At 46.6% G+C, this 19,014-nt stretch overlaps 1 protein-coding gene across 3 annotated transcripts in view; it reads left to right on the top strand.

Annotated features, from left to right (window-relative positions):
- The window catches only part of CCBE1 (collagen and calcium binding EGF domains 1), a 251,099-nt gene extending 232,763 nt beyond the window's left edge, over positions 1–18,336 (top strand). Inside the window, exons 11-14 of one of the 3 annotated variants that reach the window (XR_003516824.1) lie at positions 4,214–4,528; positions 5,399–5,600; positions 6,270–6,496; positions 11,486–11,597. Coding sequence is in view for 1 of the 3 variants with exons in the window: in XM_027575460.1 (XP_027431261.1) it covers positions 4,214–4,339; positions 4,491–4,514 (150 nt within the window). In the remaining 2 variants the exon portion in view is untranslated. Of the gene's footprint in view, positions 1–4,213; positions 4,529–5,107; positions 5,133–5,398; positions 5,601–6,269; positions 6,497–11,485; positions 11,628–16,745 lie in introns of those variants that run through there. The other 2 variants (XM_027575460.1, XR_003516825.2) reach the window with 2 other exon arrangements.
- Positions 18,337–19,014: the final 678 nt, after the last annotated feature.

The raw sequence follows: 19,014 nt of genomic DNA, 5'->3' as shown, positions 1-19,014 counted from the left end.
CAACTGATTGGATGAGGCCCACCCACATTATGGAGAACAAACTGCTTGTGCAGTCTACCCATTTACATGTTATTCTCATCTAAAAAAAAAAAAAAAAAAAAACTCTGCAGCAACCATCTAAGATAACGCTTGACCAAGTATCTGGGTCCTGGGGCCTCAACAAGTGGACACATAAAATCTACCATTACAAGGTCTGACTATGTTAGAAAGAGCTATGGGGGAAAAGAAAGTAGGGTAGAGAAATAGAGAGTGGTGGAGGGTAGGAAGCTATACTTTAGATGTGATCTTCTGGAAAGACCTCACCAACAAAGGGGTTGTAAGCAGAGACCTGAATGAAGGGAGAGGTGAGCCATAGGGAGATGTTGGGGGGAAATGACCCACACAGATCTGAGTGAGACCCTGAGGCAGACCTACCTGGTATGTTCAAAAACTACCAATGAACTCACTGTGGCTGGCACAAAATACACAAGCCGGCAAGTGGTAGGAAATGCCTCGGAGAGGTAACCATAGTCTGGGTAGAACCTTAAGGCGCTCTGTTAGGACTCAGTATTTCCTTCTGGACCTGTGGAGGGTTCTGGAACAGACAAGGATGGAAGAAGGGAAACTCACTGGGAGGCTGTAGAAGCAAGCGCCTTGTTTCTTGACTGTCTCTCTGAGAACTTGCTGCTGGTCTGTTGTCTGCTTCCTTGAGAGACTGGAAACCCCTCAGGGGCAGGAACTTTCTCTTTCTCTCAACTGAATTCCCAGCATCTCCCGCTGTGCCCAGTATATGGTGGGAGTCCAATCAATACTTTTTATAGTGAATTTGATAGAATTCACACATTTTTGTCTTCACAAAACCCTACAGGGTGGGTACTTTTATTATCCCTAATGTATGCATCCACTTCAAGGTAAAATAACTTGCCCAAGGTCACAAAGCTAAAACATTCATAACAACCAGAGGCATATTTCAAAGCAAACATCAATTCACTGTCAGATTAACCCTGTAGGATACACACAGCTCAGCCACCCAGCCTCACATTCTGCCCCCAGGTTGGACTCACACACGACTTCACAGAATAGGCCTCTGTGGTACAGAAGGCCGGGGGGCTGCGTGTTAATCTGGACTGGACTGACTACCTTTCTGACCTTCTGATATGAGGTGACTGGCAAAGGCACATAGTGAGACTATATACATAAGTTATAGATATGATACATCCTCAAGGACATGATGCAAGGATAATGAAGTTATTATGGTTAGTGCTAGATAGGGCCCAAAGAAAACTAGGAGTCAAGACTCAAAAATTTTGTATAATGGATTAAATAATACTTTAATAAAAAGAAACACGCTGTTGGGGCGCCTGGGTGGCTCAGAAGATTGAGCGTCTGCCTTTGGCTCAGGTCATGATCCCAGGGTCCTGGGATCGAGCCCCGCATCGGGCTCCCTGCTCCGCGGGGAGCCTGCTTCTGCCTCTCCCTCTGCCTCTCCCCCTGCTCGTGCTCTCTCTCTCTCTCTCTCTCTCTGTATCTCTGTGTCTCAAATGAATAAATAAAATCTTAAAAAAAAAAAACACGCTGTCGTTCAGGAGAGATTTTTTTCTAGAAGGAATATATCCAATGAGTCCTTATTAAATAGTCACCCATCAACACACATAATCATTTCTTGTAAAAGTTCATGGTAAAAGGGAACATAAGAAAGCATGTTTCCATTCAGGTGTATCTACAGAGAAGGTAATTTACTGAGCTGCAGTTACCTGTCTGGTGCATGAACCCAATGGAAAGGGAAAGCTTAGACTGCACAGGTAGCCAGCCAAACCGTGAGACCAGTGGTTTCCACGTGCTTTTGACGATGACCCACTGGGGTGAGGGAGGGGAGGCTCCACACATCTTACACAATGGCCCAATATTTACAATTGGAACAAGTTTCAGGGTATTTACCCTTCCTATGTATGATGCACTCTTGTATGTTCTCTATAGGATGTCTTTTTCTTTTTTTAAAATCCTGGTCACAATCACGAAGTTGATTCCATGACTTACTAATAGGTGGCAGCCCACAGTTGGAAACCCACTTGCTTAACCAGTGCTTCTCAAACGGGACTGTGCATAAGAATCATCTGGGGACTTTATGAAAATGAGGGTTCTCATTCAGCGCATGTGGGCAATGCGGAGTCTGAATCTGCGTTCTGACACCCTCCCGGGGCCAGGGTGGGGGGTGGTCACTGCTGCTGATTCGTGAACCGCACCGTGACCAGCAAAGACTCTCATTTGTCACGCGGGAGTATCTGCTGTGAACTTTGGATGGGAGCAGGGGAGAATCAGATTCCCTAAGAACTCCAACGAGAATTGGGAATGCAAATATGGCTCTTAGAGATCAATGATCCAATCCTTTGTGCCTGATACTTTTTAAATACACATAGATGTGGTTTCCCTGGAAACTGGCACAGCCCGAGACAGCATCAAGTAAAGCTTATCTCTGCATTAACAGTTTATCAGGAATCGAGTCAATGGCCAGCTGAGGGGGAAAGAAAACATCTGGAGGGAGGAAGGGGACGCCCCTGGAAGGGAATATGGGAAGGTAGCAGACACAGGCTTTGCCCATTGTATTGCCTCTCTCCCTCCAGGGGCCCTGGCCTTGACAAAGGTTGCTAATATTGGAAGGCTGGTTCCCAAACATGGGAGAGAAATAATGAAGTCCGTCTAGCTTGTTGATCCAGTTAAGTGTGATTTGGTTCCTGTTCCATATGGGGTGGTCTTCACCAGCAGCCCCAGGTGATTCAGGGACTCCCGATTCTCGTCCATTTCCAGCAAGGGGACAATGTTTTCCATTCTCATTTCTCCTCCAGTCTGTTTTCCTGTGGCTTTGTTTCATCATCCGTCTCGAACATCACTGCCAACCACGCTGGGAATGGGAGCTGGGTGGGGAAATTATTAAACCAGAAGAGAAGTCCTATCTACAGAGTCATATTTTGCTTTATAAATCGTTTTTATGATATAGGAGGATGGGACTGTTTCCAAAGTCAAGTTTTGTTGTTTGAGTGTTTTGTTTTAAACTATAATCCACGGGCATTCCTGGTTCTCTCTGCTTTGTCTTCTCCCCCCACCACCCCCCGCCCCCCCGCCCAGTAACCCAGCCATGTGCTGGGTCTGCCCTGAGTCAGCTCAGAGAAGGTTGTGGACCTTTTTACCCCCAGCATTCTGGAGATAATGCCCAGCATCTTGCTAGGCTGCCATCATGCCCTGTAATTGAAAGACCGGGTAACATGGACTGCTTCTCCAGGGTTCCCACGAGGTCATTTATTTACAACTCTGTAAAAGTCTCAGCCAAACGGAGCAGAACATATATGTGATTATAGAGAGCCAGATGTGGGTAATTTGCCTTCTGCAAAAACCTGGAAAGGAGAAAGGTGCCACAAATGGAATTAGGCTCAGATTATTCAGAAAGGAAACCACAGCTGGAAAACCTTTCAGAAAGAGGCCCCTTCAGAAGTTCAGCCTTCTTGGACAACAGCCCAGCACACTATCCTTCCAGGGCTGAGTCTGTGGTGCTGTGGGCTCCTGAGACCCAATGCCACTCGCCTGATTGGTACACACTTTATGTATAAATATTCATGCAAGATGGAATGACAGCCATTGGATTGATACGATTTGCTTTGGTTGTTCCAAGGAAACAAAAGTAGCCCCAGGGGATTGGCTTTCTGAGCTACACGGGCATCCTTCTAGCAAAGATAAAATCTGAGTGTGGTGTAGGGGAGCATTTTCTCTTAGTGAGTCTTTCTTGGGTAACCAACCCATTTGGTGGCACCTGGGTCTTCCTCTGCTCGGTTCCCTGACTACTGGACTTGAAGTTCCATTCAGTGGCCTGCCTGTCCGTGGTCAGATGGGACTGGAGGGCTGCACCCAGTTCGCAGAGGGGTGCATAGGCAACTCCCAGGCACCCCTTCCTCAGGCAATTCCGGCTCTTTCGTGCCTTTTACTTGGTTCCCAAAGGCCCCCCAAGAGACCAAGGAATCTGGTTACTGTTCTCAGGGGAGAACTGCCCCAGGGTCACTCAAGACAAAGGGGTAGTGGGGGTTGGGGAGGAATCCCGGGTGTGTGGATGGGACCTCTGAGGAGTGAAGCGCCACCCTCTGAGGGAATGGGGAATATGAAACTGACAACCCAAAATACCAAGCCACCCACCCCCATGGGCTCCGCCTCAAGTCTGAAATCCTCACCACTAATTTCCCTTCCTAAGGACCATTCATTCAGGCTACAACTTTCGGTTGTGAGAGCCGGTGTATTCATCAACCAGCAGGTACATGGAGAAATTAGTCACCTGATTCCATGTGAAGACTCAACAGAAAACAATTTGGGGGAATTGGTGAGATATAACAAGGAGGGGGAAAAAAAAACAAATCTAACCTGGGAACTAAAGGTAGGCATGGAGGAAGTCCCCCAGGGAAGGAGGGCGGGTTATGGGAAGCCAAGACAACCCATGAACTTGATGATCTCAAATGCACCATCTCTTCCAGGTCAGTGAGTGTTGTCTCTGCTAACCATCCTCGTGAAGGTGAGGTTTCTGAGTCACTTCTATTACTAGCTGGGTGACCCCCCCATGTCACACTGGGGGAACATGAAGGACCCAGCTTCCCTTGACACAATTTGGATCCTAGGAGTTATGCCGGGGGCTTCCCCGCCCCTCACTCCTTGCTGGCTTCAAAGACAGGGTCGTCGCTTTCTCCCACATAGAATCTGGAGGCTTTATAAGTAGGGAGCTGTGCCACTCTGTCGCCCACCCTTAGTCAAAAACTTCTTGAGGACAGGAATTTTAACCATCTTCATAGCTCCTGGGGAACCTAGAACAGTGCTTGGGGCACAGTTAGAGTTCAGAAAATGCAGGAAGCAACCAGTCACTAAGGATACAGCCACTGCGGGTCCCCAATTACTTCTGTTCATTCAATTCTTCAAAAAGTATGTATCGACTGCCTTCTATGTGACATACACTGTGGTGAGCACTGAAAATATAATAGATCTCAAGACGAGTCCTGGTCCCCAGTGTCTGGGATTACGGTCTAGTGAATGAAATCCCAGGCCTGCGTCGATACACACTGAAGCCCCAGCACCTTTTTTTAAATTTTTTTCTGTACAGGGGTGCCTGGGTGGCTCAGTCGTCAAGTGTCTGCCTTCGGCTCAGGGTCCTGGGATCGAGCCCCCGCATCGGGCTCCCTGCTCCGCGGGAAGCCTGCTTCGCCCTCCCCCACTCCCCCTGCTTGTGCTCCCTCTCTCGCTGTGCCTCTCTCTGTCAAATAAAGAAATAAAATCTTAAAGAAAAAAAATTTTTTCTGTACAGAATTCCCCCAAGGGTCTTTATTTTACAATTCAAAATTGGGTTCATGCTGGATAACACCTCCTGTTTATTTTGACTCTCACCCCTTTTAAGGAAAAGCAACCACCTCCACACAAGCCAATAAAACAAGGCCTCAAAAAGTTTCTGCTGCCTCCTCGGCATGAAGTATGTATTGACAGGTGGCTTTCGCAAGCTGCAAGGCCTGCTGAGGAAATGGAATTTTCCTGTTGAGCCAAAATTGTGTTTGGGCCCAAAGCTGAAGACAGAATGCATCAGCAACCCCCCACATTCTAAAGTGAGCATCTTTTTTCTAAAAGATTTTATTTGTTTATTTTAGAGATAGAGAGAGAGGGAGGGGGAGGGAGAGCAGGGGGAGGAGCAGAGGGAGAGGGACAAGCAGACGCTGCACTGAGCTTGGAGCCTGACGTGGGGCTCGATCCCACAACCCTAAGATCAAACCCTGAGCCAAAATCAAGAGTCAGATGCTTAACCGACTGAGCCAACCACGCCCCGCTAAAGTGAGCATCTTCAAGGAGTTAGGCAGCAGCCGCCTCCCCACAGGGCCTTGGGAGCAGCTTCTGCTCAGAGCGGTGCCTGCCCCGCTTACTCCCCACCCAACCCGGGCTATGGGAGAAGTGGGCCGGGGGAGTGGGAGGCACAGAGAGCCTGTAGAGAAGACGGGGTTCTGGGGGCCAGGTGATTCCCTACGGACGGGGATGAGGAGAGGAGCTCCCATTCCTAAAGCCAAGTGAGAGGGAGTTCCGAAAGAATACCTATGACAACATGGGGCGCTCACAAGCGTGCGAGAGGGCAGCTCACGGTTCCCTCGCTAGGTGCGCGCTGAGCTACAGGACGCACGGGTGGTCGTGCTTACTGCCACGCGAGCAAGGCCGAGGAACGGGCCTCCTTGGGAGGATGCTCTGAGAGTCCAGGAGTATGATTTGCTTTCCTTTTCCACCTACAGCGCCCAGCCCCATGAGGAAGAAGACAGGGTGCTTGGCATGCGTGCCCTGAAGAGAGGGGACATACTTACGCATAAAGACGTGTTGTATGTCTGTGTTGGTGAAGTCAGAGACCCGGTGAGAGTAGCCTCTCCCTTGGAGCCCGAGGAACCATGGTTTCTTGTCGCTGGGAGGAAGATGGGGACAGACCGTGGAGGTGTTTGCAAGGAGGGCTTGCCTGCATGTGAAGGTACACAGAAGGAAGAGGAGTGCCAGGGACCCCTCCCCACTCAGACACGTGGCCATCACCAACACCGGTCCTCACGCCTCCTGCCTTGCTCCAACCCCCCGCCCCCCAGAAGCTTGAACTGGTAGAGGCCCAGGGTGGAGGACTCTCAGCTCCTTTCCAAACAGCCAGGCCTACAACCCTAGCCCCCACTGGAGTTGCGGAGCAGGGAAGGGCCAAGATTTAAATCAAGTTCAAGTTTAAAGTATTTTCAAGGAACAGGACTTGGTCTTAAATCCCAAAGGTGGTTAGAAAGTTTGAATTTGGCCAAAATTTCATGAAAGGAGCCACAACCAAAAGAAGGGGGGGGGGACACAGTTCAACAAAACTGAAGGACCACTTTGTATCCTCAACAAATTTAGACTTTTCGATAAACCACTTACAGATGAGATGCATTCTTAGCACTTTCAAAACCACTTTAGAGTTACTTCAGGCTCTACTCCATTTGTTTTTATTTATGCCCAAAGATCATCTTTTCTTTCAATCTTTTAAGTCTGAGGGGGTCCGATCCTAATCCAAGGCAAGTGCCCGAGGAGCTGTAGGCAGGTGCCTCCATCTTTGTCAGACAGAGAGCATCCTGCCTCCCCCAGCGCCGTCCGGCAGAACTCTACACTCTGTTTTCAGAAAGAGAAACATCTCCATTCTGGCATTTCACAACTCCTGCTGTCTCGGGGAACACATGTGAGGAAATCCAGGCCTAGCCAGAGATTTCCTTCAAATGCCAGGGGAGGTGAAAAATGAAAGATGTGCATGGTAAACCAAACATTGTGGTCACTTGGTTTCCAAACGGCAGGGAGAAACACCAGCATGTGCAGATTCGCCTGCAAAGATTCCCAGGTCTTGGACCTGGGGCGCATAATTAAGATGATGCTCTTGGCATAGGGGATATCCAAATAGCTCCATAATTAGTCTCAATTGCAGTGACTCACTTGGGGGAAGGCAGATGGATGGGTAGGAAGGATAAAAACAGAATGGGGGGGGTGCTTGTTTATCTCATTTTGATTTTTGAGTTTGGGGAAGTCAGTCTGTGACACCATTAAAACATTTCATATGCACTTTATGATTTTTGAAAATCTTTTTAAAAAATAGTTACCTAAAATATTATGATGTGTTAAATGATAGCTTTAAAATAATCCCATGGGGGCGCCTGGGTGGCTCAGTCGTTAAGCGTCTGCCTTCGGCTTGGGTCATGAGCCCAGGGTCCTGGGATCAAGCCTCACATTGGGGTCCCTGCTCTGCAGGAAGCCTGCTTCTCCCTCTCCCACCCCCCCCCCCGCTTGTGTTCCCTCTCTTGCTATGTCTCTGTCAAATAAATACATAAAATCTTAAAAAAAAAAAAAGAATGGATAGGCTTAGGGACAGGGAGGATGCTAAGCTACGTGCATGAAAGTTAGCAAGGCCTCAGCATTAAGAGTTGTTTGGGGGCTTCAGGAACAAAGATGGAAGCTTCTGGGCAGGACTGCCTCAATTCCCTAGAACACACTTGACAGGGGCCAGAACCCATGCGAAATTCATGATCTAGGACCTGGCAAAGACTGCTCTGCTTTATGTTCTAACAGAAAGAACCACGACACTGTGTTCTTTTCCAGAGAATCACAGGATTCTTGAGGCCTCAGAAGTCAACAAAGTGAGTTGCTTGAAATAATGTAAAGAGTAAATAAGCAACTTGGAATTTCCTTACTATCCAAAAGACCTATATGTTTTCTTGCAGCTGGCGAATCTCATTAGGAGTGAGAAAAACAGGGGCGCCTGGGTGGCTCAGTGGGTTATGTGTCGGCCTTTGGCTTAGGTCATGATTTCAGGGTCCCGGGATCCAGCCCCATGTTGGGCTCCCCGCTGAGCGGGGAGCCTGCTTCTCCCTCTCCCTCCACCCCTCCCCCTGCTGGTGCTCTCCCTCTCATGTGCTCTCTCTATCTCTCTCTCAAATAAATAAATAAAATCTTTAAAAAAGGAAAAAGAAAGGAGTGAGAAAAACGTGGAGGTTAGTCTTTCAGCAGAACTGGCCCCCAAAACGCAGGCAAGATACTCTAGGGTAGACCCAGGAAGCCAGGAATGATGTAGGTGTGACCCATAGCCCTTAAAATGGGACCTCTGAAGCAGATGGCTAATCATACTCAACCTTCCCCCTTAGTAATAATAAAACTTCCGGTTTTTCACTGAGCTTGTGACCATCCAAAATAAAGGCTGCATTTCCCAGCCTCCCTTGCAACTAGAGATGCCATGTGACTAGGTATCAGCCAACAAATGTAAGCAAAATGTTATGTTTAACTTCCAGAACGTGTCCTCAAAGAAAGGGGACATGCTCTTTTCCTCCTTCCCACTGGCTGGAATTTAGATGTGATGTTGAGAGCTTAAGCAGCCATTGTATACCATGAGTTGAACCATTAAGGATGGTAAAGCAGAAAAAGATGGAGCCAGGGTTCCTGATGGTCATGGAGCCATCAGGAACCCCATCAGGAAGCCAATCCTTGGCTGCCTGCCTCTGGCCTTGTACGTGAGAGAAAAATGAACTTCTGTCTCTTTTAACCACTGGAATTATAGCTAGTTTTTAGTTTTCTGTAATATGCAGTGAAACTTGATCTGCTCTGGTAAAACCCTCAACAGACAAGTTCTCTAAGAGTGAAAATTAGCAAATCCTCAAACCCAATTAGAAGACCTTGGAGGGAATGGGGCAACTGGGTGATGGGCATTAAGGAGGGCATGTGATGTAATGAGCACTGGGTCTTATACGCAACTGATAAATTATTGAACACTACATCTGAAACTGATGATGTACTGTATGATGGCTAACTGAATTTAAATAAAAAAGAAGAAAAAAAGAAGACCCTCCAAAATTCTGCCTCAGGTCGGGAAGAGACACCATGGTATAATATGTTTCAGAGGAAATGAGAGAGTTGTTCAGCCCCTTGCCCCAGGGTACGTGACATTAACTCTGAAATTATGGGGACCGTCCTACTTTCTCTGGCTGGGGCATTGAGTAGCTCTGAGAGGCGGCTTGCTCTCAGGCTTCCCACCCAGACTCTAACCTTGGAAGGGAGGTGGTTAAATGCTACAATGTAAGTGTTTGCATGCTTGCTCTTTGGAAATCTGCTTTCCCAGCCCCAGCATTTGTTAGAGGAGACCCCAGTGTTTGTCAGCCCCTCCAGGGGCATCTGAGGGGGAGTGCACCTGCGCAAGTAAGAGAAGGGAACTAGGGAAGAAAGACATTAGCCCTGTGGTTCTCAAGCCTGCGTGGGCCTCAGAATCACTGGCAGCCTTGTGAAAGCACCTTGCTGCACCACATGCCCAGAGCTTGTGAGTCACCAGGTCTAGGGTGGGGTGGAACATCTGCATTTCTAACAGGTTCTGTGACCCACACTTTCAGTACCCCTTACATTAGATTATATATAGAAATATATAGAATATCCTTTCGATACTGGTCTTTGCTTTGACCAGGGGAAGTGTAACCAAACAAAAATAATTAACAGGTGTCAAGGTACTCTACCCAAAAGCAGAACTGAAGAAGAGAGGGATGAATGAAAAGAGAAAGACTCCTTCAGAACGCGTCTCTTTAAAAGCAAGGGGAGCAGGACGCAAAGGGTCTTCGGAGGAGGCTCTGCAGAGGCATGGCCCAAGAGACCAGGCAGTCCTGGTGGAGGCTGGGCAGAGGAGTCAGGAGGGGAAGGAGGACTTTGGGGACAATGCTAAGGTTTAGCTCTGCTGCTGTGAAAGAGTGGGTAGGAAAGAAAGAAAGTGTCTTTTTAAGAACAGAGGTGTGAAACTATGTTTTAGCAGAAGCAGACACAAATCCTCTGTCATATGCAACACTTGGGAAATTAGCACGTACACGGAGACTATAAGCATGAACGTGCAATTAGCTTTCCCTACGGCTCAGTCTGAGGACCACAGAGCTGTCAGGTCAGCCTCAGTTTCCCTCTTCCCCGGCGCGCCCTCCGCACACACCCCTGCATTTCCTAGCTGGGTCGGCAGGTGGAGCAGTTGAATCGCACAGTGAGCCCGAGTCACGCCCCCCGAAGCAGCTGCCCCATGCCGCTTTCATTGGGGATAAGCCTACATTCCTTCTAGAACGTTCCTCAGTGGAAGACAGCAGTCCTGGCGGGAGGCTCCAACTGCAGTGTCGCTATACGGTCTGAGGTTTCACTTAAACACCCAGCCGAGCTGTCTGGAACCCCCCCTTTCCCCTCTGCCCAGATGCAAACTCTGTTGTTTTTCATGCCAAGGGCAGTTGAGCCAGGTGTCTGTTACAGTTTCCTGCAGGCGTGCTCCAGAGGGGCTTCGTTAGGGGCCAACTCCTTACCACATTAATATTCTGTCTGTAAGGAAGACTGCTAATTGCCTGGATTTAAGGAAGATTTTTTTCTCGCTTTTGGAATCAAGGAGAATGTATTGGCTCTCCACTGCTTTGTCTGCTTGGGTGAAGAGAAGCTGATGTTCTAGGTTGGATATGAGACTGGAATAGGCCATAGGGAGGCAGTACGCAGAAGTTCCTGCGTTTCACTCCAGCACCTGACTTTCCAGGATAGGACACAGATCACCTGGTCTGCTCTAGCTCCAAGAGGCTAGGTTAGCGCTGGACCAACACACTGTGTGGAGGACTGAGTCGGGGCCCCTGGGTTTCAGCAGCAGAATGTCCAGCCCGTGAACAGTCACCGCAGTGTGTCGGGCCAGAGCCCATAGCAGTCGTATTCCAGAACACAACTGACTTCCGTAGTATTGCCGCACAGAGGAATTGCTGGGGCTTGTAGGTTCAGTCTGAGAAGCGCGTGCCATTCTAACAGACCCAACGCCCTCCCCTTTTCTAGCAAATATTGCGCAAAGCTCGCCTATAGTTTCCTAAAATGAAATGCACAATCACATACACAGATATTATTTTCATCACTCTAATGTCCTAACAATATATCAAGAATAAATTAAAGAGAGGTTGTTATAATAAATTAATCTGTATTCCAACAGCTAGAAGACACAAGGGAGGAGGCTGATGCTTGCACTTATTCACGCACTCACCCAAACACGACAGCTGCAAAGCAGAATAAGTGTTGGTGACTGTGAGCTGCATTGTATCGGTGATTAACTCTCAGTAAAATTCCAACCAAGTGTAAGTATACTCTTTCCTTAATTTATGTAGAATTATAAAGTTTTAAAGGATAAATTGCATTTCTATGGAAAGCAGAGTGAGGCTGTAGGCTTTTCACTCCCTGTGACAGCAACGCCGCACACACACACACACACACACACACACACACACACACACACACACACACACACACACACACCGTACACCACACATCATTTCCTAAACAACCCCTAGGAGGTAGTATTGCCACTGCTGGGAACTGAACATTCAGCATTGTTGTGGAGACCAGGGAGTGCCCCCAAAGGAGGGGGAGGGCCCTTAGCTGCCTCCAGCACTCCTAGAAAGCATTAGGTTCTCCAGGTAATTACCCAATGCCTCTCTCAACGGCAAAATCCAAGACTTGCACACCTGGTACCAGATTTGATTACAAGGTAGACACCTATCGAAGGTGCCTCCGCCCTAGGTTCTGCGTGACAATGTGACTATTAGTTCTGACCTCTGCTGGAACAACAGTGCAACCCACCACAATCAGTCTGAGAGATGCAGGCGAAAAGGGATGCCTGGTTCATTCTCCTGAGCCAACTTCCACCCCCCCCCCCAACACACACCTTGCAAGCCTGCTGAGGAAAGGCCTGGAAGCTAAGCCCACAGCAGATCTTCACAGAACAAGGCTGGCCCAGCTCTGTACCAGCCTCTGGGATTATTTGGCAATCTGAGTGTCAAGAAGCTCCTGGTTTGGGCTCTAGTTAATTGAATGTTCTGATTACTTGATAGCTACTTCACAATCCTATTTGCTTCGATGCTTATGCAAATGTTCTAAAATTCATGAATTCACCCTTCACCAAAACAGCAATGGCTTCATTAGCAGGCAAGATTCCTTCTTCTTTCATCTCTTTTCCCATTTCCCATAATGGAATTGTAATATCTCTTTTCAATAGAAATGCATTCGGTAAACACACAAGTCCGGTTTCCTAGCTTAATAAACGTACATACTAGAGAACTGAGCTTTTGATTAAGATTACTGCATCATTTGGGGCCCCTCTCTCCTTACCACTGATGGTGCCTAGGCCGACATCAAAGCTTGTGTTTCATGTGGATTCAGATCTCAGGAAATCTGAAAGCTTAATTGATGTTTTTGTTTCAGTTGTTATATATTTTTCTACTACAGTAAATTTTTTCTACAATACATGTAACGTGTGCTGTGTCAGTTGGGGGTCTTCTGAGAAGCAGCTGCAGATGGACTCTGATGTGCATGGGTGCTATTAGAGGAAAGGCCTTCGTGAGACCGTGTGGAAGGAGCCAGACCTGGCTGGAAGCTGTCAGGCCACAATGCAAGGCATGCTGAGTACCTGTTAGGGTATTTATTATGTAGCTGAGAAAATATGGGCTAGATCTATGAACAAGAGAGTGCTCGAAAAAAAGAAAGCAAAATTGGATACTTTGAAGAGACTTAGTAAAAACAAATAATCGTTGAAACATATATTTTTTATCAGATCATGTCTGAATGAGATTGTTATAAAAGCTTAGGGGAAGGGGCGCCTGGCTGGCTCTGTCGGTAGAGCACACAACTCTTGATCTTGGGGTCCTGAGTTTGAGCCCGGTGTTGGGTGTAGCAATTACTTTAAAAAAAAAAGGAAGGGGGTGCCTGGGTGGCTTAGATGGTTAAGCGTCTGCCTTCGGCTCAGGTCAGGATCCCAGGGTGCTGGGATCGAGTCCCACATCGGGCTCCCTGCTCCATGGGAGCCTGCTACTCCCTCTGCTTCTTTCTCTCTCTCTCTCTCCCCCCTACTCTGTCTCTCATGAATAAATAAAATCTTTAAAAAAAAAAAGGAAGAAGAACTTTAGGGAAAATTGATTAATACTTAGTAGAATTCTACACTTTTATTGTGTTACAGTATCTCTGCAATGTAAAGAACCCAAAACTGTAAACTGTAGTCAATGCATTAAGGGTGTGATTTGTGTAAAATAATGAGAGCGCCAAGCAGTGGATCCTGTGCAAAGAAAAGACAATGGGTTTACATCTCCAGATTGCTCTGAATATACGTTCTATGCTTTAAGCTAAATGAAAACGTTTACTTTTTTAAAGTCTGGTTTGATGGACTTTCTCAATGAACCAACCAACCGCTCCTGACCACGGGAGGCTTCTACATTTGTTAAATATAATACAGTTGTCTTTGCCACGAATTTGTACATAATGAAATAATAATGAAAAAAACAAGATGTGCCTGGGGTGGAGAGAGTTTGTGAAGGTCAATTTAGGGTCACGGTTAGATTTTTTCATTTCATAAATATTCGTTAAGAAGGGTGTTAGAACCTTGTTGAAATCATAAATGGCCTACTTTGATTTCACATCTGTATTTGGCAGAGATATCAATATATTATACATATATTTTATGACATTATATATATATATATATATATGGCATAAGTTTCTGGGCCCCAAAGGAAAAAAAAACCAGCCAAAGAGTTTCTCTACTGTCCCATATATTTTCTGTCCAAGACATGCTAGGGAATATTCAGCTGTCACCTACATTGTAAATCAGCTCTCTGCTAAAGGAAGTGTTGGTTTTTTGTTTTAAAGATTTTATTTACTTATTTGAGAGAGAGAGTGCGCTTAAGAGAGCATGAGGCAGGGAGAGGGCAGGAGAGGGAGAGGCAGACTCCCCACTGAGCAGGGAGCCCTGACATGGGGCTCTATCCCAGGACCCCAGGATCATGACCTGAGCCAAAGGCAGACACTTAACCCACTGAGCCACCCAGGCGCCCCAGAAGCATTGGTTTTAAGATCTGATTTGTCCAGGCCCATCTCCAACCCCAGGCTGTTCCATGTGGTTCATCCATCCATGCAGAATTGCCTGCAAACCCTTAACTGCCCCAGCCCCACCCCATGGTATGGGGAAAGCGCCCACTCTGGAGCCTCACAGATCTCCCCTCCACCTCTCCCTGCCACCTACAGACAGTGTGATGGGAGCAGGCCCTTTGCCTCCCTGAGGCTCCAGTTCCTCACCACTAAATAAAGATCTAATGCCTACTCCCAGGTCTTGTCATAAGGCTTACAGGAGACAGGTTGTGAGAGCTCCCAAGTTACATGGACACCAGGAGTGGATGCTCCCTCCTAGCTAGCTGCACCCTCACAGAACTGGAAAGTTCTGTTCTGGAAGAACCTTGGTCGTTGTTTCCTTTGAGGACCTCTATTCTCAACACTGACCCGGCAAACACCGAATTTAATGACCTCTTTATTTTTTTTTTTAAGATTTTTTTTTATTTATTTAATTGACAGAGAGAGAGACAGAGAGAGAGGGAACACAAGCGGGGGGAGTGGGAGAGGGAGAAGCAGGCTTCCCGCCGAGCAGGGAGCCGGATGCGGGGCTCGATCCCAGGACCCTGGGACCGTGACCGGAGGTGAAGGCAGTTGCTTAACCAACTGAGCCACCCAGGCGCCCCCTAATGACCTCTTTAATGACATGCACATTATTTCCCACTTTAACATCTACAAAATCGAAAGCATCTTACAAATCAAAGGTATTTTATAATTGCTGTCAACCAGGCAACAGTCCTCAAGTACTTGCCGTCACCTGTTGCTTCTTCCAATTTCCTGTAGCTGTGCATATTATCATCCCTCCCACTGCGTTAATGTGCATTTTTGGTACTCACATGGTCTTTAAGTTGGCTTCAAGAAAATTCCACCCTGATTCAACATTAAAACAAAACGTTATTGTGTCTACCAAGAAGCACAGAACTAGAACAACAGTGTGAATTTGCTGTTAGTAAAGCAAATGTTCTTCGGTGGAAGTAAACCACAGTTCTGTATTTTCTTACAAATCACTTCAAAAAGATCTCCGAAATGTAGACACCCCCCGAGCAAGTGAAGCTGTGTCACCTTTTGTTTACTGAGATAAGGATTGCTTTCCAAGACATGCAACAGAAGGCAGAAGAAAGGGCCAAATCCCTCAGAATGGATGAAAGAAGTGTCAAAGCAATGAGAGACCAGTGACATCAATTTGTGCATCGCAAAGGACTATTGTTAAGATGGTGTCAGGGTTTAATGGGTGGTGGTTTTTCTTTCTTAGAGATACTTCAGCTAATGATGGGTCTTATAATCTAAGGCATCTTAGAATTGATAAGGCATGGTACTTTCTCTTTTTTTTTTTTTAAAGAAAATGAGTGAAATCAGCATAATGTGAGTATTGTCTCTATTCTGAAGTTGCCCTGATATCCAGAGATCACATGAGAGGCAAAGTGGTAGACCATGCTGCCCCAGGAGGAGTGGGGGGTGGAGGAGGGACCTCTGCCTTCCCCCCTGATGGCTTTGCCTTTCATGATTCCTCTTGCTTGTGAGGCCTGCTGCTCTTCCTGCTCTGAGGCACCCTTTCATCCTTGTATAACTCACCCTACCTTTTTTACTTTCCTCATTGATTGGGTTCTGCTCTTACGATCATAAAAGTCTTGCTGAGGCATGAGTGCTGGCTACATACCCTCACCCATTAGTCTACTTCTCCAGTTCGGACTTAGCCGCTTTCTTAAAGAGTGATCATGAGTTTTACTGACTCACCCACTTCCTTGTCCATGCTTCTAACAGCCCAAGTTACGCAGGTGGTGGTCCAGAGGGAGTGAGAGTCTTCTGAATGAGATATCAGTGTGCACATACTACCACAACCACCCTGACCCTCCCCATTGGTTGGCCTAAGGTTTGGGGTAAGATTGTTCCACTTAGCATTTAAATAGCCATTTAATATAAGGCCAAAAAAAAAAGTTATCAGAAGTGACTGAGTATGGCGTGGTCTATTTAGATAAACATATTGATTATTGGATAAATATCATGTGCTCCATAAACAAATAAAATACAAAGAACTATAAGAGAACACTTCATTCTGAGCACAATTTAACATTGCAAGATGTATGGTTCTTTGTGATAAATATCAATTGTCTTTATCCTGTAGGGTTAAAACTCCAGGTTTGATAAAGAAGCCTGATTCATAGACGGCTAAATAAACCAACATTTCCTATCTGGGTTTTGGAAGAAATTTCTGAGAAGTTAGTTGTATATTCAGTGTGACTTTCATTGGTTTCAAGTTTGCTATCTCCTTTAAAAATGATGTACAAAAGTCATTTGTCATTTCCCTTAATCTCTTCGTGAAGCTGAACAAGCTTAGAACATCGACCTTCCCCTCCTCTCTGAAGCACATGGCCATCCTCAGGGCTGCAGGCTGCAGACAGAATCTTCATTTCCAAGGAGTGACCCCTGGATACCTAACGATTATCTACAACCGCACCCCCCTGCCCCCCAGATTCAGCCGAGCTCTCGGTGCTTGGGATCAAGCTGCTGCCCGGTCTTCCTGTTGGCCACCGCAATTCCAAGGGCAGGGGAGAAGGCCGGCAACACTGGGACTGGGGGCCCTTGGCCCGATTGCATCTCACTGGAGGGTTTCGAAGCTTGGGGGAATTAGGCTAGACCCGCCGAGGAGTCTGGTGCTAGCAGGTCGGAGAATGCCAGAAAGCTGAGTGTTCTGGCTGAAGCTGGAGATTGGGATTTCTGACCCTTGTATGAGAAAAGGATGTGGCTGAGTGTGGCACTGGGACACGTTAATGCCCACATGCAGAGTGGATGTTTGAGAATTAAACCACCCATAAAGTGAGGCGTTATAAATGGGCTGTGACGGCAGCAAACATTTACTTTGAGCCGCAGAGGTCTGGATTTGCTAAGCGACACGGGTGAGTGCACCATGGGGATCGGAGCCAGGAGGTTACCGGGGACTCCTCCGTGCTCTGGAGTGTTTTCAAGTCAATAAAACCTACCGCAGTGTGACCTGGGGGCTAAATAGGACAATATTTAAGAAAAAAAAAAAGAAAACACAAAGAGACTCCAGCCTCATTCTCTTTTTAAATAAAATTGTGTGAGCAGGCGCAGGGGGTTCCTACTGGAAAGTTTCATGGTACTTTCGTAGTAAATTATGAATTCCACGTTGGAACCAAACAGGACAGTTTGAACATAACGCTTTCTGAAGCTAGGAAAACAGGCTCCTAGTGCTGGCCCTGCTCCCCTCCTGAGCTAAGCCACCTACCTACTTGTGGGAGAGACAAATCACCCCTGCGGTCTCGGTGCCCTGGCTCACCCCTTGAGAACCTCCTTTTTTCCCTTTCCTTCTTTCCTTCTTTTATGTACATTTAGTTCCCACAGGCTTCCTTTATCAATATTTCAATTGGTTGCTGCTGACCTATACTTGAATCCAAATATTTGCCCTATTCAGTGTGAATTGTGCATTCAGCCAAATGCTTGATGATGTGTGTGTTCTTTTGAGCAGACTGAATGGGCTACTTGACTAGGTGATGCCGATATAGCCTGGCCATTAGTCGTATTTGTTAGAATTGACCAGATGCAACAAGGAAAGAAGAGAGAAGAGGGGGTTTGTGTGCAGTTTTCCTTCCAGCACAGCCACGGTGAAGAAAACGAAATTGTGTACTTTCCAGGGCATAATTACAAACTGTCTCTGTGTTCTTCAAAACAGACTCTTAGTCTAGCATGAATCAAATGAGCCAGCAATCAAAGGAGATGAATACTCCTGAAGGCTCACAGTTTTATTTGCTCATTGGAAAATTACCCCCTGTAAAATGAATACGGTATTTTTAATGGTGACTGGCATTCGTTTTTCCATTGTTCAGATGAGGACACAAAGAATGAAATAAAGCTTTACACATCAATTGCCTTCAATTACTGCCGGTCTCTATACTGCTGTACAAGTATGTCATTTTTCTCCATCTACAAGCTGAACTTTTATCTTCATAACAGTTCTGATGTCACGGGACTGTACAATGTATAACTATAATATGCTAAAGCATTATTCTTACAGTTATGTATCGACCTACAATGTGCCCCATACTGAGTTCAGTTGTGGAAACACATCGTGTGGAATAAGATCATGGAGTTAAAATTCTTGGCCCGAACCCAAGGGAGGAAACCAGCTCAGGTCCAAGAGGATTTTGCCAGAAACAAGAGTGGCTTTGAAATAGATGTGAATTTGGCCAGCACCCTGGAGCAGGAAGTGGTAGTAAGAATGTACCTGTGTGTTTGCACTTGCCCTTGAGGGGTTCATAGCTTATTGGAGAAGGCAGACATGTAAACAGTGCCGAAAAGATAGGAATGACGATACTTGGGGCAACATATGAAGTGAGGTCATTGTGGGCCATTCACAGACACAAACAGTTTCCAAGGCAGAATGTGCTTAAAAAAACAAGACAACATAGACATTCAGAGCTGGGAGAGGTCCTGTCCAAGTGTGCTGGGTATGTCTAACCTATGTTTTTAAAGCCTTGCTTGAAGCTCCTGGCTCTGATGCACCTGTCAGCTCACACCATGCATATTTTAAATTTGTCTTAAGAATTTACAGAATTGGGCGCCTGGGTGGCTCAG

This window comes from Zalophus californianus, chromosome 14 (assembly GCF_009762305.2).
Source record: "Zalophus californianus isolate mZalCal1 chromosome 14, mZalCal1.pri.v2, whole genome shotgun sequence".
NCBI classification, from domain to species: domain Eukaryota; kingdom Metazoa; phylum Chordata; class Mammalia; order Carnivora; family Otariidae; genus Zalophus; species Zalophus californianus.
The sequence above is the reverse complement of the archived record's forward strand: the minus strand, read 5'-3'. Positions and strand labels throughout refer to the sequence as shown.